The 25,166-nt window shown below is 43.2% G+C and overlaps 1 protein-coding gene across 2 annotated transcripts in view; it reads right to left on the bottom strand.

The window, feature by feature from the left end:
• Positions 1 to 25,166, bottom strand: part of KIF6 (kinesin family member 6) — a 182,656-nt gene that overhangs the window by 57,009 nt on the left and 100,481 nt on the right. For both annotated transcript variants that reach the window (XM_048517665.1, XM_048517750.1), the window contains 2 exons: positions 14,791 to 14,899; positions 342 to 397 (listed from right to left, as the gene is read on the bottom strand). In XM_048517665.1, coding sequence (XP_048373622.1) covers positions 342 to 397; positions 14,791 to 14,899 — 165 coding nt within the window. The remainder of the gene's footprint in view (positions 1 to 341; positions 398 to 14,790; positions 14,900 to 25,166) is intronic.

The raw sequence follows: 25,166 nt of genomic DNA, 5'->3' as shown, positions 1-25,166 counted from the left end.
GCTTGTGTTTCACGTGTCACCTTGAACTTACCGTGAAAATTGGGGGGGGGGCAGAAATCAGCACCAGTGTGTGGCACCTCAAGCACTTTAGCCAGATAATAATTGTTGGGTGGGGGGATTTTTGGACAGAATAGGGAAGCCCCTCCTCCTGTCATGCACTCAGTCCAACTCACATTTCACATATGTAATCAGATCCTTAGAAAAGATAGGCAATTGTGAAATTCCATATCTCTGTAACATGAACAAGCAAGTTGCTTCAGTTCATTTATACTAGTGGAGTGCATGTAAACTAAGGAATATAGACATTATATTAGAATGGGGAAAATAAATGGTTTACTTACTGATTCTGTTTCTTATCTCATTTACTTTTTCTCCTAGAGATTTTGCTTCTGCAAACCTACAGATAAAGTAGTACATTCTAGTTAAATTTGTGATAACCAAAATAGGTAGCATATAGTACAAATATATAATTATGACTTATCTGCTAAATTGAATTGAATTGAAGGAGAGGTTTACTGAAATAGAACTATAATATAGAAATAAATTGCCCATAGTTATTTAAACTAAATATTACCCTTTCAAAACTTATTTCACAGAAAATAAGGTATAATGCTTGTAGATAGCAATGAAGGAATAAAATGTTTACCTTTTGGCCTACACACGATTTGTTTGCATTAAACAATCACCAACCAGAGAATGAATTAATCTGTTGCTGTTTTTCCTTTTTGAATCATGTATCTATCCTAAAAGCTGTTCTTCTTCAGTTTCCTTTTAAAAAAGCATTAAGCACTGCACACTTGATCTCATTAGACTTGTACAAAATGAGGTTTTGCATGTTTGGCAGGCATGCTTGACAACAAAATTGATCCTTTTAAGTTCTTGGATGGAGAACCAACGAGAAAATATGATCAATGCAGGAAATGGCACTAGTGATTTGATAGGTGGTTAGTTTTGCTCTGTGCTTGCCTTCACCTAATTAAATCACATATTACTCAGGAGTGCTAAAAAAAAGCATTTCCTGCCTGAATGAATAAAAGGCCCCATGACATGTCTTGCAAGATTATGGATGTTAACCCTAGTGGTATGGTCAAATAGATTTGTTATGGGGAGGGTTTCAGGGGTGGGGCCCCGCCCCCACCCACCCCTGGGGGCATGGCCATTCCTCCCCAAGCCCTGTCCCCAGCCTCAGTACTTATAAAAGCAGCTCTCCGAGGCCAGGGATAGCAGACTCCCCTGCTCCCCCCCACTGGCTGGGCTCCCAGCCTGCAGCCGGCAGTCCTTTCTGCCCTCCCCTCCAGGCAGTAGCTAGGGAAAACGGAGCCAGACGGCCACTGTGATGCTGGAATCCACCCCCAAACAGCATCACTTTCAATGGTGTTTAAACTAGGGAGCCCAGATTCTCCTTTTAAATCCACCTTAAAGGGAGAATCTGGGGTCCCCAGTTAAAACAACATTGAAAGTGGTGCTGTTTTTTAAATCCACCTTAAAGGGAGAATCTGGGGTCCCCAGTTAAAACAACATTGAAAGTGGTGCTGTTTTGGGGTGGATTATCCCCCACCCTGAAACAGCATCACTTTCAATGTTTAAACTGGGGACCTCAGATTCTCCCTTTAAATCCATGCCAAAAGGGGTAGATTTAAAAGGAAAATTTGGAGAAATTTTGGGGGTGCCTGCTCTCAGGGGTACAATTGTTAGGCTAGCAGGACCAGAATTTCAGGGTATCTTTAGGAGACTCTCCTGATGACACCACCCTGGTTTGGTAAGTTTGGTTCAGGGGGTCCAAAGTTATGGACCCTCAAAGGTGTAGCCCCCATCTCCTATTAGCTCCCATTGGAAACAATGGGGGATGGGGCACCCCTTTTGGGAGTCCATAACTTTGGACCCCCTGAACCAAACCTCACCAAACCTGGGTGGTATCATCAGGAGAGTCTCCCAACAAGTCCCTGAAATTGTGGTGATGGTAGCCTAAAACCTGCGCTCCCTGCAGGCCAAAAACCAAAAAAACTTTAAAAATACAAAAAACCCACAAACGGGGGGGGGGGGGGGGGAGCTTCGGACATGTAATGGGGGTATTGAACCCGAGAACCTTACTTACATCCTTGGTTAAACTGGTTCATTGGTAATTATACTCCTATTTCAAAACTGCTATTCTTTATAGCCATCTGCACAAAGCTAACAGGCAGTAAAATGTCCATGGTTTATTACATTTTGATTCTTTCATACTGGGAGGTGACTGGGTTATAACTGCAATCCACATATGTGAAATATGAGAAGAGGCTATCATTGCTTTTAGTAGTTAGACAATATGTTAGCTGATCTTGGAGAGCAAAGATGTTTTCAGTGTCAATCACAGTACTTAGGACTGTAATACAGACTTCACAGGATTGTCCTTGAAAACTGTTTGGAAGCTGCCGAGAGTTCCTAATGAAGTAGTTCATTTTCTATTGAAGTAAGCATAATAAATCAATATTTGGCAGCACTGGCTTGGACATTAGCTTCCAGATACAATTCAACTTATCAAATCCAAACAACCTGGGGCCAATAAATATTTTGCATGAATACTAAATTCTCTGCCTACTTATGAGATTGTTCTCTGAGTTTCATCTTTTCAAGTTAACCTGTGTCAAGATTCAGTACTCAAAATGACTTATTTGTGAATTCACAGTTATCATAGCCTCCTGTTAGAATTCAACATTTTTAGTAGGTGGATTAACAGGTGAATCACCAAGATGCACTGAAAACTACAATTCTGATGTATCTCAGTGGGAACTGTTGCTCAAATATACCGTAGAATTAAGCATGAGGTCCACAAGATCTCTATTGTTGCCCCTGTATTTGGACAGTAATGTGTGTATTGAAATATACATACAGTAAACACAAAATGTCTTTTCTCATCGCACAAGCAGCCCAGAGTGGGGTGGCCAGACCCCTCTCTGGAGCTGGCACATCCCTGAGCCAGCACAGGTGCTCATCCCACTGGCACAAGGGGAAAATGCACCAGTGGAGAGGCAACTTACCTAGGCAGCTGGGGGCTGTGTGACTCCACAGTGCCCAACCTGGAAGCCGCCACTTGTCCCTAGGCCAGTTGGTACAAAAAAGCTGCACTGGTGTGGTTGGGGATGTTCCAGGGATGGGCCAGGGGTGGAGCCAACCTTAGTCAGCTTCCATTGCCTGTCCAGCTCCCATGCGCCAGTTGAGCCAGAATTTGGGGATACATTTTTGTGGTGTATGTCCGCTATCCACTATGGGTGATTCATGGAGGGTTTTTTTTTCTTTTTTGGGCTTCCCGAGCCATGGGAAATCCCCACCTGCCCACTCTGGATTTGGTTTAGAGATTTAACTTCTAAAAATGGATGAGGTGGGGGAGGGAATTAAGACAGCAATTCTAGCAACTTGCACAATACTTTTAACAGGCATCTTAAAAGCACTGGGCAAACAATGTTAATAATTTTTAAAATGCATAACAAACTGAGGATATCTACTTCCTGCTGACAATCAATGACATCTATTTATATACTTATTTAGAGCAGCAGTGGCGTAGGAGGTTAAGCGCTCATGTATCTAATCTGGAGGAACCGGGTTTGATTCCCAGCTCTGCCGCCTGAGCTGTGGAGGCTTATCTGGGGAATTCAGATTAGCCTGTGCACTCCCACACATGCCAGCTGGGTGACTTTGGGCTAGTCACAGCTTCTCGGAGCTCTCTCAGCCCCACCTACCTCACAGGGTGTTTGTTGTGAGGGGGGAAGGGCAAGGAGATTGTAAGCCCCTTTGAGTCTCTTGCAGGAGAGAAAGGGGGGGATATAAATCCAAACTCCTCCTCTTCCTCTTCTTCTTCCTCTTCTTCTAGAACTTTTATATGCTGCCTGTCCAGACACCTGCTCACTCCACAGTCCACACAAATAACATAAAAGTTCCCAGGTTTCTGAACCATTCCTATTAGCATTCCCACTGAAACACAGAATAATTTAAAATACTGAAAGAGTGAGAGTATAGATGCCAGAACCTATTTTTTATACATTTGAGTATAGAACCAGTATAGAAGAATTACCAAAATTGAGATATTTGCCAAAAAAAGAAAGCCCTTTGGGGAGGGACAAAGCACAGATCCTATAAAATATTTCTAGGAACTTTATGCCATCCCTCCCAATGTCCTCCCCACAATATGTAAATCTATGTGTTTCTTCTATTCTAGAGTACTAAAAGTATAAAAAATTGGAAAGGTTCTGCCTTCCATACTAGCATTCTTTTACTACTTTGATTTTATCCTCTGCATTTTAAAGGAAATATTAATAAGAATTGTTCAGAAACTAGTACTGCACTGATTTTATGCTGCATATCTATTTTAACTAATTTAACTAATTTGGATGTCAAAATGTTCCTGACCCTCTGGGTGTGTTCTCTGCTGACAGCAGTCTTCACTTGTCCATGCTTGATGCTATCCAGCTCCAAAATGCCCAGGTATTTATAGGCTTCCCCTTGGCTGCACTTGATCAGTTGGCCATCAGGTATTTCTATGCTGTCACTCTCAGTGATTTTGCGTCTCTTTATTGTGACAGTGGCACACTTTTCCAGGCCAAACTCCATCTAAATGTCTGTGCTGAATATTTGGACTGTGTGCACTATCGACTGGATTTCTGTGTCTGATTTCCTGTAGAGTTTCAAATCATCCTTATACAGCAAATGTGAGATTTCTTTAAAATCACTGTCTGTGGGATCATGGTGATGACAAGCAGTAAGGAAGATAGTGAATCACCTTGGAAAATTCCTCACGATGATGACAGTTCCATAGTTTTCATTTTTGACTGCTTGTGTTTCCTTTTCACTCCAAAGGCAAGATGTTATTCACTTCCAAGCAGTCCATGATGTTATCTGCTATTACGCTGGTGAGCAGTTTGAACATTGTAGGCAAGCATATTATTGGCCTGTACTAGTTTCCAGGAGTTGTGACTTTGGCTGGATGTTTCTGAATCAAATGTGTCTTTCCAGTTGTTAGTCAATTTCATCATTTAGCATGGGTTCACTGAACAGCTTGGCCATTGTCGGGTGTAAACTGATCAGGTATTTGAGTCCGAAGCCATGCAATTGATTGTGTCCAGGTTACGACCAGTTTTTCACTTTCTTAACTCCTTTTTTGTATCAGTTATTTTTTATCATATCTGTTGTTATTTCCAGTTCTTGAATTTTTTTTTGCCAACATCTTTCTCAGAATCTTTTATCTATTGCATCTTCTTGTTGTAATCCTTCTGGTTTTCCCACAGATCTTTCCAAAGGTGAAGTGTTGCACTTTTTTCTGTTCTTTTTGCTTTCAACAGCATTATTTATGTTGAATTGCATTGCTGTGTTGTCGTTGTTGTTATTATGCCATTATTATAATTCACAAAATGCCAGGAAAGAGTTGTGCTGTTCTTCAGATTCAAGGTATATTTAAAGAGAACTCAATTTCAACAAATCAAAGATACCTGTGGGGTGACTCAGTCTGTTATGGTTTTTGTGGCCACAACAAAATTTGCATAAAATTCTGAACGGTTACTCAGATGTGTATAATCATGACCGTTAAAAGACTGAAGACATAACTATAGCACTTAACTGTTAACTGAGCCCTGATGATCTGGGCAAGATTTGGTCTAGCAGAAACTATTGGCAAAACACACATATTCCATTTTTGTCTAACAAAACCAGCACTGGAATAAAGTTAAGAAATAGCACTTTTCCACATGAGAGGCATACTTGGGTAACTGTCTCCTCTCAATTATTCAATTTTTCTTCTAGATGGTTGGCAGCCAGTATTTTAGGACTCCACACCCTTACTTGCTCAGGCTCACTTGTTTTAAGAGCTGAATCCACCATGGATAATTAGGACATCTTGGGAGGCTCTTCAGCGTTCTAATTCTGACTCAAGCAGAGCAGGTCCTGGAAACTTTGTGCTCCTTTTAAAATATGTGCTATTTCTGCAATTGAGTTGATAGAATAAAATAGTTTTCTGAAATGGTGAAAAGGGATAATATTCAAAATACAAGGCTACCAAAGGAAAACGTAGCCCCTACCAGGAGCTGAAGTTGGTTCCCAGTTCCCACTTCCTTATTTGCATTTCCTCCTTCCTGGATTCAACTACAACTACTCAGGACAATTTAAAAGCTCTGCACCCAAAAATAAGGTTTGGACCACCACATATCATACACCTCCAAATTCAGGGAATCTATTCTCCAAGGGGACATATGCCGGTCTATGATCCAAAGTCCAGTTCTTGTGCCAGCTGCTCCTAAGTCTGGTATCCTCAGGACAAACGCACACACAGACATTAGGGCCCAGCTGCTTCTCAAAACAATGCTTGGACTACCTTACATCAGACATCCCCACATTGTGGACTCTGTCTCCTGCAAGAAGGCATACAATGGTGCCTGGTCCAAACACTGGTTCTGGCACTGCAGGCTTTTATTTCAGTTGCCACCAAGAAGCCTGCATTGCAAAGAAGATTTGTATAACGAAGTGCCCTTTGCACCCCAACTTAATGTTTGAATCAGTACACATCATACATCCCCATATTGAGGGAACTCTGCCCTCCAATGGGACATATGCTAGTTCCTGGTCCAAAGCCCAGTTCTTGTGCCAGCTGCTCCACAGAGGGGTGCCCACCTAGGTGTGCTTCAGTGACAGTGGAAGATCCAGAGGAGTGTCCAGCCCTAAGGATGAAGTCTACAAAAGTTCTGCCATTACCAAGCAGCTCTTTTTACTACAGCATTATCTCCCTTCACGTGGGTAAATTTCTGTGGGAAAGAGGGAGGTTTCCAGGAAACTTCCCAGATGGATCAAAGTTCTGTATTTCCTGGAGAACTCCTGGTAACATCCTCATACTGAGGAGGACTTTCTGAGGACTTGGAAAAGCGAAACCAAGACCTGTAAGCTGTAGTAGTGCATCCATCACTAATTTTCCCCAGAATTAATGCAACTGATTTTCTAATTCTCTAAGTTTTGTAAGATGTTCATGTTTCTGTTTTCAGTTTTCAGGCCATATATTTGAGATGAATCAAAGCCACAAAGAATGGAACAAAGTTCAAAGTGCAATCATTCACATCTGATGTTTGAGTCAAACCATCTTTAATCCAGCATCAGCATAATGTATTGCTGTATTCATGGAAATTGCTATGTATGTTGTGATATAAACAAACACTGAGAATGGCTTCAGTTGCTCGTTGCAGAAAACATTAGCGACGGAAGCTTGGAACTCCAAATTCATTATATTTGTTCAAAACAAACTCAACTCTACTCTGTAATTTGGAACATTACTGTTGACCTACCACTTGTACAGAAGCTCAGTGATCCAGCCACTGTTCAAATTGCTAAGGATTATATATACAACACATTTCAGAGTTAACATCGCTTTCTCTTAAATGTAAACTTCTTATGTGCCAACATTATTATATGCAGTAGGATTGGCATGTTTCTCATTCCAGGTTCAACTCTTGATTTACAATCAATATTATTCAGTGATTTTCTCTCACTTTTCCTTTCTTGGTTCCCCTATCTCTGCCCCGTTCTTATGTGGGGATGCTGTCATACATTCAGCAATTTCGGAGCACTTTTTGTGGATATTTTTATGCTCCTCTGTGGTAGGGTTACACTGCCAGCCACTCCCAGCCACACTACTAGGCACCTTATCTTCCTTGGGGTTTGCCTCCAAATTGCTTCCAACTTGTCAGTATCCCTAATTATAAAATCATAGCAATGGAAAAGATAAAACAAACCTCTCATCCAACCCACTGCTGTAACATTTCATCCACCCAACACCTACACAATGAACTTAACACAATCCAGACCACAGTGTATCATAAACAGAGCACAAATGTACAGCAGAAATTGCCTAAAGGAAATTATCAATAATAAAATATTCCATTTCAAAGTCTTGACAGCTGCACTTCCAAAATGCCAAACTGTTCCAAAGGGGTAGCAGTCTATTAAAGCAAAAGCAATAAAGAGCACTATGGAACCATAGCAAATTTCACTGTATATAAATAGCCTTTCTGGGACTAGAGCCACTGCATTGGAATTACAAAGTTTTATACTCAGTTGATACACATTTTCAAACCAGTTCTCCAAAAACATGCACATTACTGCTGCCTACAGCCACATTGGTGAGTATAGTTGCACTCAAATGCCATGAACAGACATTTGAACCTGGCTTCTTATTGCGCTCATTGGATCCGGGCTCCTTATTGCGCTCACATGCCTGCCTCCTTTCTGCTCTCTCATGCCTAAGACACGACTAAAGAATTCTTGATTATGGAGTGTTCAATCTAAGTTCAGTTTATTTTAACATCAATCCACGTATCTGGAGACCTTGAGCCTGTTTAATGGATACTGCTCTCCAAAGGGGGAGACAACTAATTCTGTCTAAGCAAAAAGAAACATCCATGAGAACTTATCAGGAGCATGCTTGTAATAAATGGATGAATATAAGAGTGGGGCAGTGGCAGAATGGCAATTTTTGTTTTTTTTTGCTTCTGATTTGGAATTTTTAAATTTATAATGGGATACGATACAAGTGGCTAGAGAATAGAGTATACCATTTAATTTATTAATTAAAACATTACATTATACCTGTATTACCATACATGGTGAATCAAGCCATCTTACAAAGTCAACCAGAAAATGTTAGAGGAATCAAAAAGATATTCAAATATGGTATCTCCACCCATAGGTACCTGTTCATAGTGTTTTTAAAATGGCATAAGAGAACAGAAAGAGGAATAAGGGAAGAAATTAGAATATTCAAGAGAAAACATAGCTACGCAAAAGAGATCTGTTTTTTTTTCAAGAAAAGTCTTTTATATTTAACAGAGACACTACTTATTACGTACTACCCCCGTTTCAAGAAAAGGATAGTAAAATGAGTAATACTGAAGAAAAATTAAACATTTGCTGAGTTCAATCAATCACAACCTTTATTGGCATAAGAAAAGGAAAAGAAGAGGGGGAAAAGAAAAAAATGTATATACAATCAGGGTGCATTTGCTGAGCTGTATTTATACGCAGATTAAAATTTCTACAAGAATGAAAAGCTGCAAAGCAACTTGATGTTTGCTCTGCAGAAAAGATATCAATAAGATTGCAGCTGCCTTTGAAGAAGAAATTTTCTTTTTAAAGAAAGATGCTATTTCTACCTTTCACAAAAAGATGCCAGTATTTATCAGATCTTTTGAAATTCATGTTTAAATGTTGGCTGATTCTGAAAATTTTAGCATTTTCTGACATATTGCTCCATGAACATTAAAAATGCTTGCCAGTAAAGGGTCTTGTGCTAGTTAATCTCTGATCACAGACTTTGTAATTAATCTTGCAGGAGAGAAGGGAAAAGAAGACAATAAAACACAAACTCTTATAAGAGTTATTTTGGACTCCCGTGGCAAACTCTTTCATATTTTCATTTTAATCTTCTTTATTATGGTTTTCATAACTGCAATTACAATCATATGTGTCATATTTGATTTTGTAACGAATAAAGCAACAATACTGGAAATATACAAATGTGAAATTGTGTCTACAATGCATACACCAGGCCCTTTTTTGTCGTGGCTCCTGCCTGGTGGAATTTTCTCTCTGTTGAGATCCAGGCTCTGCAGGACCTGGCTCAATTCTGCAGGTCAATAAGACATAGATGTTCAGCCAGGCTTTCAGTCAGTGGCAAACCACCCCGGGACAAACTGTTCCCTCTCCCTGTATTTCCCCTTCCTTCCCCACTGCTCCGTCACTGCAAAAAACAACAACCCTCCACAAACCTTTTTCTCTTCCAAGTGGCACTGGCTGGCAACGCCCTGGGGGCAGAGTTAAGGCCAGGGTGCTAGGCTAACCTTATACGGATTGGAATTTTTATAGCCATTTTAATATTGGCGAAATCAAACCCATGATTGGGCAGGCTTAAACAATTTGCACTGCTGATGAAGAATCTTGGAACTGTGAAACGGGAAGAGAAGCCGGATCATCCTGTGTTAAATTATTCTACACTAGCTTTGTTGGAAACGTCTGCTGGTTAACAAAAATTCTCTTATATAAAGAATCCTCTCATAGTGGAGGATCTCATTTTTCTGCACGCAGTGTTGCCTATTATTGGACTTACCTGCTTTCCTGGATGGTTTTGCTCTTGTCAATTTCAGCTTATTTCATTTACTGTTTGTATGCTGTTATGTTTGCGTTGTGCTTTTGTATACTGATATATGTGTTCCTCCTGACTACTTATTATATGTTGATGCAGTAGACATTTGTGTGGTTGGTTTTTGTTGCTAGTAATACTTTAAATTTTTTCAATGCTTTTATTTGATTTATTTTGTATATTATTATGTTGTCTATTGAACTGATTTAAGCTGCCCTGAGTGTGGCCTTGGTGGGGAATGGCAGGGAATAGGCAGGATAGAAATCCAATGAAATAAAAATAGTCAGAGCAAGACACAATTATTTTTTGGATGATGAAATATGGAATTTAAAGGATCAATAGTAGTAAAGGTATATGAAAAACAAATGCCACAATGGTATAATGGGAAAAGATGCAGTTTCTTCCTGATATATCTGGTCAGATACAAAAGCTCTGATCTTGGCCACTGGTGCTCTGCTGGGAAACTAATAGAGAAAAAAAACTGGTTTAAGAGAAGTATTATTTTGTCCCTCTACAATCTACAGATAGTAATGAAAAACTAAATATAGAATTACCACTTTGTCACAGGTTTCTTTAATGCTAGATAGTGAACAGGCTCTGTCTCCTTTTTTGTTTACCCATAATAAACAAAGATGTTATATCCTTTGTTTATGGCGAAAATAGTTTGAAAGCACAGTTTTAAAAGTTATTAAAAAACTCCAAAAATACTAGTTTATGAAGGTGTGAAGAATCTACCATTCTTGCTTATTGATCAAGTATGTGACAGTTCTGAGTACAATGCCTCTGTTAGATGTGAAAGACAGATATCAGAACAAAGAGCATGTTACAAGAAAGCACTGCTAGAACAGAGAACAATCAAAAGCAGACAGTACAGGAAGGATAAAGGAGTGTAAAGTGTGAGAGGCTATGAAAGGAGATGCAAGACATCTGTCTAACTACCTCTGTTTGTCTCCAGAATTCCCATGTTTCTCCTTGTGTTCACTGAGCTCTGGAGGTCTGCCATGTTTATATGCCAAATGTAGAAATGGAAAATTATGAATCTTTGGCCAAGCAACCGTGTTTGGAGTTATGATGGAATTTCCTGAATAATCACCATTTTCCTAAAGGTTTTACATTAATTCTCCCTTACATTGTAGTCCATTTTACTGAAGACCTTCGAAATGTGTTCATTTCACTTTCATGTGCCGGATTAGCACTTCTCAGAACTGGAAATCCCAGGGGGTCTTCATAGATACTTATAGTAGAGATGTGTCAAGACCTGATTGTTTGGTCTTGCCATGAGTTTCCAGGGTGAAGCAGGAGATGTGGCAGACAGAGGGGGGGCGGGGGGAGATCTGTCTGCCTAGTTTCATTTTTACTGTGTGCCTATGTTTTGCTATGCTGCTTGCTTATGCTGCTGCAGGCTTCAAGAAACCAGGCCTCTATGAACCTCAGACAACTCTTATCTGAAACATGTGGGGGAAGCAAAACTGAGAAGAACTGCAAGGCTGGGAAAAGATGTTGCTTAGCAGTGGGGAAAGGAGGGGTAGCTGATGTACTTTTACAGGGGCTGTTGTGCACCTAAGTTCCAGACTTGACAAAGTATTTTTCAGTAGTGTAACTTCTTTGATACTCTAATCAATAAATGAAATTTGTTAATATCTGAGTCTATTTCATTGAGAGATCAAGAGAACACGACGGGATGCTCTCTCAGATATATTTGGTCTGAAAATACACCAGAAAAGTACCTCACTGGTATTTCTATAGTATTTTTGGGATCCAGATACATATTATAGAATCCCAGTCAATACTGGGAATATACAGAGCTGATGTTTTAATGGACCAGTTGTTTTGAGAGTTGTTTTGTTTTGTTTCTTTTTGCAGGTTTCTAGGTCAAGGAGGTGGGGTGGAGGATGCAGCGCTCACAGACAAATAAGATCACATGTTAGGGGGATCTTGCGAGGTTGGTTCTGCTGGGATTCTCCAGTTTGATGCTGGTTCTGTTGCCGACTGTTGTGTGTTTGGCAATTCTTTGCCCTGAAGAAAGCAAGTGAAGTTTCCCTGTAGGAAACAATGGAGTATGGCTGGCAACACTTTGTTCAGGGGTCCATAGAATTTGATCCATGGCTCAGTTCTCTGGAAAATTTGGGGGAGCAGTTTCAGAGAAGCAACAGAATTAACTCTCTGCAATTTTTTTGTCATTTGCTCAAAAAATAGTTCCTTCAGCATCCCAGAAGTATCATCCCTGGGAACCTGAACAATTTTGGAATCCTGAAAAAAACACAACCTAAATCTAGATACCAAACAGGGGGATCTCCAAGTAGCAGTGGAGTAGTGCTTAAGGGCAAGTGTACCTCTAATCTGGAGGAACCCGGTTTGATTCCTCGCTCTGCCACCTGAGCTGTGGAGGCTTCTCTGGGGAATTCAGATTAGCCTGTACATTCCAACACACCTTGGACTAGTCACAGTTCTTCTGAGCTCTCTCAGCCCCACCTACCTCACAGGGTGTTTGTTGTGAGGGGGGAAGTGAAAGGAGTTGTAAACCCCTTTGAGTCTCCTTACAAGAGAGAAGGGGGGTATAAATCCAAATTCCCCTCCTCCTCCTCCTCCTCCTCCTCCTCCTCCTCCTCCTCCTCCTCATCTCAAAGTTCCTGTTTCTTCATTTTTTTAATGTTCTACCTGTGTCTGATCTCTCTAGCTGTCAATTTGATATCACATCCATTATTATCAAGAGTAAAAAGCTGCTGCTTATACTAGCAGGGAAAGAAGCAAGATCTAATCTTCTGCTATATCAAATTGACCACTAGAGGGGGTAAAATATATGTAGAACTTTAAAAAAACACAGACGAAATAGAAACTTTGAGTTGAGGAAAAAGAAAATGCAGAAAAGCCCTGGTATTTGTATAATAACTCAGAAACCAATAATCATGCCCTTTCTACTATCCACATCTGAAAAATACAGATGCTTTTTTCCTAGTGCACATCTCTACTTCACAGAGTTACCACCATTCTGGGGTGGTTGCCTTGGGATGTGGGGGTCGCAAGGAGGGCTTGTTTTGGACCAGGGTGGTTGCTGTGGGTCGGGGGAGAGGCAAGGAGGATTTGTTTTGGGTTGAGGTGATTGCTGTGGGGGAGTGGAGGCAGGGTGGACTTGTTTGGGGTCAGGTGGTTGTGTGGGGGCTGGGGGCTGGGAGGGCTTGTTTAATTATTGATGAGATATGGAATTCCTTGTCTCAGTAGGCAGGAGGAAGATGAGCAGCATATGTGACTGTATAAGGCAGGATTCCCCAACTTTTTTGAGCCTGAGGGTACATTTGGAATTCTGACAGCATGCTTGGCATAGCAACAAAATGAATGCCACAAATTGGTGGCTGCAGGAAGCACAGCCAATCACAATGTGATTGCCAAAACTTTATTTCAGTAACACAGTGCTGATGCTTGTATTGTAGTGGCAACTGCTGCTAAAGCAATTATTTTTAAATCTCCGCAGCCAATCACATCTCTAGTAATCAAAGGCCTTATTGATCAAAAGGCCCACCCACTTCCTCAAAACAATGGGATCCCAAACTAGCTTAAACTTGGTTTTCCTTTCCTTCATTTCATCCTAACAACTATCACCTTGGAAGAAGAAGAAGAAGAAGAAGAAGAAGAAGAAGAAGAAGAAGAAGAAGAAGAAGAAGAAGAAGATGGACGTTTATCCCTTCTTTCTCTCCTGCAAGGAGACTCAAAAGGGTTTACAAACTCCTTTCCCTTCCCCCCTCACAATAAACACCCTGTAAGGTAAGTGGGGCTGACAGAACTCAGAAGAACTGTGACTAGCCCAAGGTCATCCAGCTGGCGTGTGTTGGAGTGCACAGGCCAATCTGAATTCCCCAGATAAGCCTCCACAGCTCAAGCGACAGAGCGGGGAATCAAACCCGGTTTCTCCAGATTAGAGTACACGTGCTCTTAACCACTATGCCACTGCTGCTCCCCTGCAGAGGTAGATTAGGCTGAGAATGAGTAACTGGCTCAAGGTCATTCACCAAACTTCCATAGCAGAGTGGAGTTTGACATCACTTAGCTATGGAAATTTTGCCAAGTGAATCCTGACTCTTTATTACAGTTGGCAAACTGTGATCTGTGTTGGACAGCTATTTCCTTCATGAATTCATATTCTGATCACTTTCTTGGTCTTCCTCATTTGTGATATATGGATGCCAGCACAGTCTCTAGCAATATTCAAGCATATAAGTATGCTGCATGGTTAAAGCAAAGCATACCACTGTCCCTCTTTGTACACCCATGTCCATCAGTTCTTTTTAACAGTTCTTTGCATTATCAACACCTGCTATTTTTGGAGTTAATATGAACCACATGTAGTCATAATGTAGTCATTCCACAGAACTGTTGCAGAACAAACAGAATTGCTGTTTCTGCTCCACTATCTTCCCACACCTTTATCATCTGTGTGGAAGGCTTTGCTCAATGTAACTGTGCAATCCTGAGTTGCTGCACTTATACAATAGCATTTGTGCCCAGTATTATGCACTTCTTGCCTTGTACAATACTCAACACAAATTATCTTAAATCCAACTATTGTATTTCAGCCGGTTTCTGCATCACAGCCAAGTTAGATATTTCTGCTTTGAGTGTGTTTTTGGAATTTAATACAGTGTAAAGCTTACCTTTGCTTAAGGAGCTGCTTATTGTCTTCAATGGTTATACTATCAGCATAATCTCTCTTGAAAATTTCAAAGGCTTCTTGGCGTCCAAGTGACATTGCTCCTCCTACCTCTGTTCAGGGAATAAATCAGACGGAGATTAGAATGTCTGTTTCACTTCTTCGAGATAATTTTCATAACACCCAATTCAAATGTTTCTTTTTTTTTTTAGTGCACAATAAACACAAACCACATGAGAGTTTAGAATGGGGTCATACTTAGGATTAAATTGTCAGACTAGAATCTGGGAAATCCAGGCTCACATTCCCACTCATGACATGAAGGCTTGCTGGGTGACCAGTCACTAACTCTCATTGAACCTGGCTTGTATTTGGATGGGAGACACCTAAGAAATATTAGGGTCATGGCACAGAGGCTGGTAATGGCAAACCACCTCCCAATGTCTTTTGCCTTTAAAATCCTATGAGGTCGCCATGTCAATTGTGACTTAATAAGGAAAAAAAGACCCAAATCAAAAAGATGGAACTAGGAACAAGAGTTCTAAGGAACTATTTTAAAAAATCTACCAGTTTACAAACACAACTGGACCAATACATACATTTTTTAACTTTTCCAATCCAGTTGTTTTTGAAACCAATATGGGGACCACTTTCATACTAAATGAGCCAGTGTAAACATTTTGGGGAAAGTAAAAAGCTTACATGGAGTGGCGTGGTTATAATGGCAAATTAAATTTCATTTCATGTTGCTTGAACATACTTTAGGTTGAATTCTTTGCATGTTTAATAATTTTGGAACAGTTATTAACATCTCCTTAATTAAAACCAGAGCAAAAAAAAATCAAAGCAGTGAAAATATTTTCTAAACCATTGGCATTTTCATGCAGAAAATGTGCATAGTTTCCCTCTTGCTTATTTTTTATTTACCATCCTTTGGTTTTGCAAAATGTACCACACAACATGTAAATCAAATGAATGAACACAGTCAGTTACCTCAGGCTGCAGAGTTTACTCATTAAATATTTTCAGTTTACATCCAAATGTTTATTAACAACATTTAACAGTCTAAAGGATTTTTAAAATTCATTTCTAACAGTGATTTTTTTCTCCCTCTGTAGTTCCATGGTATGTTTTATGCTAATCATTACTATAATTAATACTCATTGTTTCATAGTAAATATTTTCATGCTACTACCCCCGCCTCCACACATATAGAATGACTGCTTATTTGGACAATTCTATTACTCATTTTGTCTGATTTTGCTGTCTTTTGGGCATTTTTTTGTTCTCTGTAAATCATGAGAACATATTATACCAATAACATTATACGTGGGGACATAACCCTACCTGGAATGATCAAATGGCAAAAAAACATGAGCAATGTTTCATCCCTTTTAAAATAAAAAAAATGAAGTGGCAAAAAACATTATTCTCATTTATACAGACCAAATGAACCGGAGGAGATGGGAACAGATGTTGTGTTTGATTCTAATTGAAAAACAGAATGTTCCCATTCTATGTTGGGGACGAGAATAGATGATGACTTGTATATGAGGAATTTCAGAGCTCAGTCTCCCTATCATAACATAGTCTAATCTGAAACCACGACTGGCCATCAGACTCCCCACCACCACCAGTTTTTTTGCACAACTTTGATATACATGAGTTTTGTGTACAAAGAATGACAGTAATTTGAATTGTTTAAAAGCCTACTACCATACAGTAATCTTGTAGTGGTATAAAGATTCTTTTCTTTCAGAAGTGTGCTTTAAAATGCTCCTTATCCACTTGGGCACAATACCTCATAATGCAGTACTCCCTGTGGTACCAACATCAGAACAAATCTAAACCTAATCCAGGTGAAACAATTAAGTTTGTACATTTAAAAAGAAAACTGCCAAAGTGTATCCAAAGTTGAAGCTTGTCAGTGCTCCAGATAACATGGCTAATTCCATTAATAAGTTCTCCAAATGGTTTCTTCATGACTCTCCTTGTTCAAAATGCACTTCAAATGAGTTCATCATTAAATTGATTTCAGACAATGGCCATTTCCCATGCGGTATCATACCATGAATATTTTTTTAAAAAAAATTAAAAAGTAGTAATTTTAGAAAGCACTATTAGAGTAGTTATCAGTCTACACAGGCAGAAACTGAGTAGCAAAAAGGCACCAATTATTTTAACCTCTGACATCAGAGCTTACACAGTTGTCTAACATATAACAAAATTGTTCTGTTATTTCCTTAGAGGAAGGATTACCCATGCCTATTGATTTATTGACATTTGATCATAACAAAATGCAAGGGGAAATCAGAAAATGGTGTGCAAGGAGAACAATGAGGAGATGGGAGATAAGACTTCCAATTACAAGGAGACAAATCAGGAGTGTATTAAATAAACGTCTAGACATAAAGTGACTGCTAGACAGTCTGAAGAAGAATTTTACATACTCATGATAGTGATGGAGAGACTGGGAGAAACATAGAGCAGAGTCAGCACAACAAAGAAATGCCAAGAAATTGGGGAAACTTGATGAGCTGGCGGAAAGAGATTATTCCCTTGTTGATAAACTTTGTTTTAGTTTAATAATGAAGATTTATACAGCTTTCAGATGGATTCGGCCCACACATTATTTTGTGCCTTCTTTTTTGCTACTCATATCCTGGAAAATCCTCTCACCTATTTTCTTTTTTCCCTAATATCAGTATGAGTGGATCCTTGTATTGTTTCACTACCTATGATCTATCAGACTATAAGCTCTTTCAAGAAGGCCAGAAGTCAGAAATTTTATGGTGAGAGGGAATGAATATACTGAGGGGGACAGAGTTACCAGATTCCTATAAACTCAAACCCTGAGATCCACTGGGGGACAGCGAGGGTAGTGTTGCAGTAGCCATGAATGGCACCACTGAGGGGTAGCCATGCCACCTTCAAAGAGGTTTCATGCAACATAAAAAGTATGGGGCGCTGTGTGGTTTCCGGGATGTATGGCTGTGTTCTAGCAGCATTCTCTCCTGACGTTTTGCCTGCATCTGTGGCTGGCATCTTCAGAGGATCTGATAGTAGGAAAGGAAAGAAAGTGGAGCATATATACCTGTGAGTAAAGGTCAATAGGTGAGGGCATCTGAATAGAAGTGGCCTGGCAAGTGAGTAACAATGGAGATAGCAAGGTCAATAGGTGAGGCATCTGAATAGAAGTAGTCTGGCCTTTGTTCCCTTTGATTGTCTATAGTCATCCTGTGTTTCTGTGGAGCTGATTAGTCACTGTCTTGACTCTAGTGTTTTTCAAAACTGGAAGCCAAATTCTGTTCATTTTCAAGGTTTCTTCCTTTCTGTTGAAATTGTCCATGTGCTTATGGATTTCAATGGCTTCTCTGTGTAGTCTGACGTAGTGGTTGTCAGAATGGTCCAGAATTTCTGTGTTTTCAAAATAATGACTTCTATGTCTACAAGTTGGTTTTATTATGTGTTCTGCTATTGGCCTGATTTTTTTCTGGCTGGAAATAGTCTGCAGTGCCTTTTAAAGTGTTCTTTGATTCGTGCGGTGTGAGCGCTTCGCGTTGGTGGTTCCTATGGTGAAAGGATTCTTGTCCACAGCTGCATGGTATGCGGTAGACTCCTGCAGTAGCTAGAGGATCCCTCTTATCCTTTGCTGAACATAGCATTTGTTGAATTTTCTTAGTGGGTCTGTAGATTGTTTGTAGGTTATGCTTCTTCATCAGTTTTCCTATGCGGTCAGTGGTTCCCTTGATGTATGGTAAGAACACTTTCCCTCTAGATGGCTGCCATCTACAGATTACACAGAGAAGCCATTGAAATCCATAAGCACATGAAAAACATGTGCTTTAACAAAAAGGTGACAAAACATGACAGGTAGAAGAAGCCATGGTTGGTGATGTGTAACTTGATAGTACAAAGGTATATAGCATAAATGCATAATAGTAAACATGTCTAGGACTGCCCTGTACACTTCCTTAAACTTACAGACTTGGTACTGAAAAAACAAAAACGAAGACAGGTATTTTTGAGACAAGCTGAAGACAATTTATTCAAACTCATTTTGTTTTACTACAAAGAGTTCTAGAAATGTCCGCATGTAGCTATAATTCACTGGTTCTCCACAAGGATTCCTCTGATATTATCATATCCATCTGCTCAGAACAGAAAATAGTAAAAGCTTCAGAGCGAGCAAACACTGAACCAAGAAGCTTGAAGACTTTAAAAGAGGGGAAGAACCCAGCAGTAAAATTCCCCTGCTGTAAGCTTCAGCAAACCTCTTCTTAAAGAGCATGTGTAATACATCTGGATACCTTCATGAGTCTTCACTCCAAAAATGGAAAATGCATAAAGCAAAGCAGTTCATTGTACCCCTAAAGTGCTGTACAGCAGAACATGGAACCTTTTTAAATATCTAAACTCTCAGAGGAAAAGTTGGGTGCCCAGATTCAATGAGTTGAATGAATTGTTGGCACTATAATATCCCTTCCAACACCATTAGGTTTATTATGTTCACATGCGATCAGAATTTTAAAGGCAAACAGTAAAGATCTTTTAAAACATGCTAACCACAGCTTATGAAGTACTTTCAAAGTACTTCACAATGGAACTAAATGCAGAGGGCCAGACACAAGGACTAAGTATTACTTTAATCCCATGATATGCCATTAAAGGTTACTAGATTTAAATCCCATGACGTCCTCAGAATATGCTTTTGTGATATTTAAACAGAACACAGGCTTTGCACTAGCCTTTACATAAATGAAAGGAGCCTTGTGGCATGAATGGTAAGCTGCAGTTGTGAAGTCAAAACTCTGCTCACTATCTGAGTTCAGTCCTGACAGAAGTCAGTTTCAGGTAGGTGGCTCAAGATTGACTCAACCTTCCACCCTTCCCAGCTTGGTAAAATGAGTACCCAGCTTGCTGGAGGTAAAGTGTAGTTTACTACGGAAAGCAATGGCAAACAACCCCATAAACAAAGTCTACCTAGTAAACATCATGATTTGACATCACCCCAAGGGTCAGTAATGATCTGGTGCTTGCACAGGGGTTTATCTTTACCTTTTTACATGTGTGAGAGGCTGGTTGAATAATATGCACACAGTGGAATTCTTTCACCAATATGATTCATGCAATTCACTTTTTTTCCAAACCCTCTAATTTGTATTTTAAGATTCCAGTTGTCATGAGGAGCGGTTAAAACACTTAGGGCTGTTGAACTTGGAAAAAAGAGGGTAAAGGGAGACATGAAAGAGGTCTATAAAATTATGCATTTTGTGGAGAAAGTGGACAGAGAGAAGCCCCCCCCCCCTCTCTCTCTCTCTCTCGTAATACCAGAATGCATGGTCATGCAGCTGAAGGGTGAGAGATTCAAAGCAGAAAAAAGGAAGTATTTCTTCACGCAACACATAGTGAAATTGGAGAACTCTCTGCCTCAGGATGTGGTGATGGCTTCCAACTTCGAAGGCTTTAAGAGGGGAATGGGCATGTCTCTGGAGGATAGGGCTATCCCTGGCTACTAGCCAAAATCGATACTAGTCATTATGCATACCTATTCTCTCCAGTATCAGAGGAGCAGGCCTATTACATTAGGTGGTGTACAACCTAATTTCCTAGAAGCACCTGACCTGGTTGATCACTGTGCAAACAGGCTGTTCGACTTATGTTTTTATAAGATGCACTGGGACAAGTGAAGAAATGTGCAGATTGTCACAAAACAACTACATACAATTCACACTGTGATGTCATATCTACAAGCTTCAATTTTGTTCAGTCAGTATATTTTATGCCAATAAAGGCTTGATTGTGTGTGTGTGTAGTCAGTATATTTGTATAGTTAACCACATAATCAAGAAATATCCCCTTATCATTACCAATCCTGCCAAATACCATGAGGGTTTCAATAAGTCACCAAGAACATCTGGATTATCTTTCTGGATTAGATCAATCCCATTCAATTCAACATTCTGTTTCCAATGGTAGGGAGACAGAGACCTCTGAGAGCTCACATGCAAAACATGAAGTGAAGGCTATCCGGTAATCAGAGATATATTCCCTAAGGAAGTGGACTTGCACTATCATGTATAGTAACCACATTGATCCATGCCACTATAATCTTGACTTGGATTATTCCAACATGACTTTGGCAGAAGTAACTAATGAATGTCTCTGATTGGCAGATGGTGATATTTGTTGCAGGAATTGCAGCTTTAATTTGTCTCTAACCTAAAATGCAGATGTCAGTAGTGAAGTAACGCTATGGCCACATTAAACTATGGGATGGTGGAGAAGAGGGGCTTCTGATAAAGTCATTATTAAAGAAAAGCACTTGCTTTATAAGATCCTTTGCATATCATCAATTACATATTAGACTAAAACTGCCTGAGAAGTTCCAGTCCCGATTTCATTTTACACACACATGACTACACGTGAACTCATACTTAGAAAGTTTCCAAATCAGGTAGCATGTAAGCAATGGGAGGAGCCTGAGCTGATTGTAAATTAAGAATAGAAAAGTGCTTACATATGCAATGGTTTCACAGTGTAGTAAAGGCAGCATCCCACTTTTGTATTATTGGCAGTTCAAAAATATTGTACAAAGAATTCATAATGGAAAGTTCCAGAGAGAGAAAAATACATTTGACCAGAACCTAATAAGCAAAGATAAAAGCATCCTTTCAAATATCTGTTTTGTTGTTGGATGCATTTCATATATCAACTCTGAAGTTTGTTAAGAGTGCCATGGCACACTCTGGGATAATATATACACCTGAAGATTTGATCTTCTGTCTCTGTTTTCAGTTAGTTTCTTGTTCAGAGAAAATATATAAAATGCAATATCAGTGGCACCTGACTCTCTGAGGCTAGATAGGAGGAATAAAAATCATTTAAGAAACTGTTGATTCTGTGATGAACCAGAGATTGATTTCTTGCAAATTTGGTGCAGCTGTAATAAGACAAGATAATTTTGAAAAGTAGTTACAAAAGTGCTTTCTGAAGGGTTTTGTCTCAGGAAGACACAATTCAATGGCTCCTACTTAACTATGTGGAATCAATTCTCCAAAGTTATCAGATCATCAGTATATCTAATTCTCTACATGGCAGCATCTGTACATATTTAAATTCAGAGACTGGAGCCATGAAAAGACAAGACAGATTTTACTACAAACCTGAGAAAAGCCAAAGGTTGCAGAAAAATGTGAAAAAAAATTAATTTGAAGGAATTAAATCTTCACACACACACACACACCACCCACCACCCCACTTACCTGAGCCACTGGCTCAAGGAGCACCCAGCGCGCTCCGATGGAGGTGGGGTGGTCCAGCAGCAGCCTGCCACGGCCCACCTGGGTGCTCCTCAACTCTGAGAGGGATGCTGCAGCCTCCAGCCTGGGTGGGGGGTTTTTTTGGTCCCTCTCTCGACTTAAAAAAAAGCACAGAGGAGAAGGCTGGAGCACCCCTTTCTCTCTGAGAGGGAGGAACACTCCAGGCTCCAGCCTGGGTGCTTTTTTTTAAGCTGAGAGAGGACCTCTCTTGGCTTGAAAAAAGCACCAAGGAGAAGGCTGGAGCACCCCTCCCTCTCTGAGAGAGAAGGACGCTCCAGCCTGGATGCTTTTTTTAAAGCCAAGAGACTGAGCAGCCTGCTCGGAGGCCGCAGCTGAGCTCCAGGATTTTTCAACACTGAGCTGTGGTCATGCCACTTCCTGGAGCCCGAGCAGGCTGCTCGGCATGGGAAGTGGCACGGCTGTGGCTGAAGCACTCCTTGCTGCTCCCAGGCTGCTCATGTGCATGGGGCATGACTAATTGGTATGCACCCAGGGCACATTTCCCCACATGTCCCTGTGACAGCTACGCCACTGGATAAGTGCCCTGGGGAGTATAAATCTGTTGGCATCGGGCTCCACTACCTCGACAACTCCCATTGCGCACACCCCACCTCTGAGCTACTAGTCACCCTCTCCAACATTAATCTACCTCACTGCATTACTGTACAGATAAATGGGAGAAGAATGAGGTAAGTTGATTTGGGTCCTCACTGGGTAGAAAGATGGGGGTAACTATATAATAAATACAGGGAAAGATGGGGAGGACAGATAAAAGAACAATTGCTTTGTGAGTGGGAATGAGAAAAGGAAACAGGAATCATGGAGTGTATATGTGGGCTGCCAAAAGAGAAAGAAGAAATAGTATGGGGAAGGGGATACATGGAAAAATGAATTTGCACCTGCAAGTTCTTGCAGGTTCTCAACTATTTGCTCTATGCTAACTACAGCCAGTTTTGTCAAAGTCTCAAAATATAAACTCCTTCCTCAAACCCCCTCCCCCACAACAAAAAAACCCATAAAAATAAAAATATTGAAATAGAAGGACGAAAGAACTAGGTTTACAACAATGAAAAGTACTCAAAAGGAAGTAGATTGATTATGGAATGCTGTGCTAAAACAGAATCATCAGTAAAAGTTTAAGAAAACATATATAAAATGACAGTTACAAATAGCCTTCTGTCTCTTTATTATTACATGTCTGTTGCTTAGTGTAACTGACAGGTTGGATTTTTGTATATGTTTATGTGAATTTGTATTGTATTTTGATAATTTGTGACAATAGAAATAAAAATGAAAGCCCTAAAATTAGTAGGCACAGAGAAAAAAATTGAGCTGAGTTGAAGCACTGCAGGCTTGGCAGAAGCTAATGGGAGTGGAAACCAAGTAAAATCTGTAGTCAAAGCCACAAGAACTTTGCGAGTCCCACCCAGTGATGCCACCACATCTAAAAAAGTAAAAAAAAGGACTCATTTTTCATTTGTGCCAGAAGTCACACATTTCCCATAGATCCTGGCAAACAAGGTATATATCAGATGCTAAGTTGTTCAATTTATAATAAAAGCACACTTACTAAAAACAAACTGTCTCTTCTCTGGGGGGGGGGGGCGGGTGGGGGGGGGGGGGGGTGGGGGGGGGGGGGGGTGGGGGGGGGGGGGGGTGGGGGGGGGGGGGGGTGGGGGGGGGGGGGGGTGGGGGGGGGGGGGGGTGGGGGGGGGGGGGGGTGGGGGGGGGGGGGGGTGGGGGGGGGGGGGGGTGGGGGGGGGGGGGGGTGGGGGGGGGGGGGGGTGGGGGGGGGGGGGGGTGGGGGGGGGGGGGGGTGGGGGGGGGGGGGGGTGGGGGGGGGGGGGGGTGGGGGGGGGGGGGGGTGGGGGGGGGGGGGGGTGGGGGGGGGGGGGGGTGGGGGGGGGGGGGGGTGGGGGGGGGGGGGGGTGGGGGGGGGGGGGGGTGGGGGGGGGGGGGGGTGGGGGGGGGGGGGGGTGGGGGGGGGGGGGGGTGGGGGGGGGGGGGGGTGGGGGGGGGGGGGGGTGGGGGGGGGGGGGGGTGGGGGGGGGGGGGGGTGGGGGGGGGGGGGGGTGGGGGGGGGGGGGGGTGGGGGGGGGGGGGGGTGGGGGGGGGGGGGGGTGGGGGGGGGGGGGGGTGGGGGGGGGGGGGGGTGGGGGGGGGGGGGGGTGGGGGGGGGGGGGGGTGGGGGGGGGGGGGGGTGGGGGGGGGGGGGGGTGGGGGGGGGGGGGGGTGGGGGGGGGGGGGGGTGGGGGGGGGGGGGGGTGGGGGGGGGGGGGGGTGGGGGGGGGGGGGGGTGGGGGGGGGGGGGGGTGGGGGGGGGGGGGGGTGGGGGGGGGGGGGGGTGGGGGGGGGGGGGGGTGGGGGGGGGGGGGGGTGGGGGGGGGGGGGGGTGGGGGGGGGGGGGGGTGGGGGGGGGGGGGGGTGGGGGGGGGGGGGGGTGGGGGGGGGGGGGGGTGGGGGGGGGGGGGGGTGGGGGGGGGGGGGGGTGGGGGGGGGGGGGGGTGGGGGGGGGGGGGGGTGGGGGGGGGGGGGGGTGGGGGGGGGGGGGGGTGGGGGGGGGGGGGGGTGGGGGGGGGGGGGGGTGGGGGGGGGGGGGGGTGGGGGGGGGGGGGGGTGGGGGGGGGGGGGGGTGGGGGGGGGGGGGGGTGGGGGGGGGGGGGGGTGGGGGGGGGGGGGGGTGGGGGGGGGGGGGGGTGGGGGGGGGGGGGGGTGGGGGGGGGGGGGGGTGGGGGGGGGGGGGGGTGGGGGGGGGGGGGGGTGGGGGGGGGGGGGGGTGGGGGGGGGGGGGGGTGGGGGGGGGGGGGGGTGGGGGGGGGGGGGGGTGGGGGGGGGGGGGGGTGGGGGGGGGGGGGGGTGGGGGGGGGGGGGGGTGGGGGGGGGGGGGGGTGGGGGGGGGGGGGGGTGGGGGGGGGGGGGGGTGGGGGGGGGGGGGGGTGGGGGGGGGGGGGGGTGGGGGGGGGGGGGGGTGGGGGGGGGGGGGGGTGGGGGGGGGGGGGGGTGGGGGGGGGGGGGGGTGGGGGGGGGGGGGGGTGGGGGGGGGGGGGGGTGGGGGGGG

The sequence above is a fragment of the Sphaerodactylus townsendi genome, linkage group LG01 (genome assembly GCF_021028975.2).
Source record: "Sphaerodactylus townsendi isolate TG3544 linkage group LG01, MPM_Stown_v2.3, whole genome shotgun sequence".
NCBI classification, from domain to species: domain Eukaryota; kingdom Metazoa; phylum Chordata; class Lepidosauria; order Squamata; family Sphaerodactylidae; genus Sphaerodactylus; species Sphaerodactylus townsendi.
The sequence above is the reverse complement of the archived record's forward strand: the minus strand, read 5'-3'. Positions and strand labels throughout refer to the sequence as shown.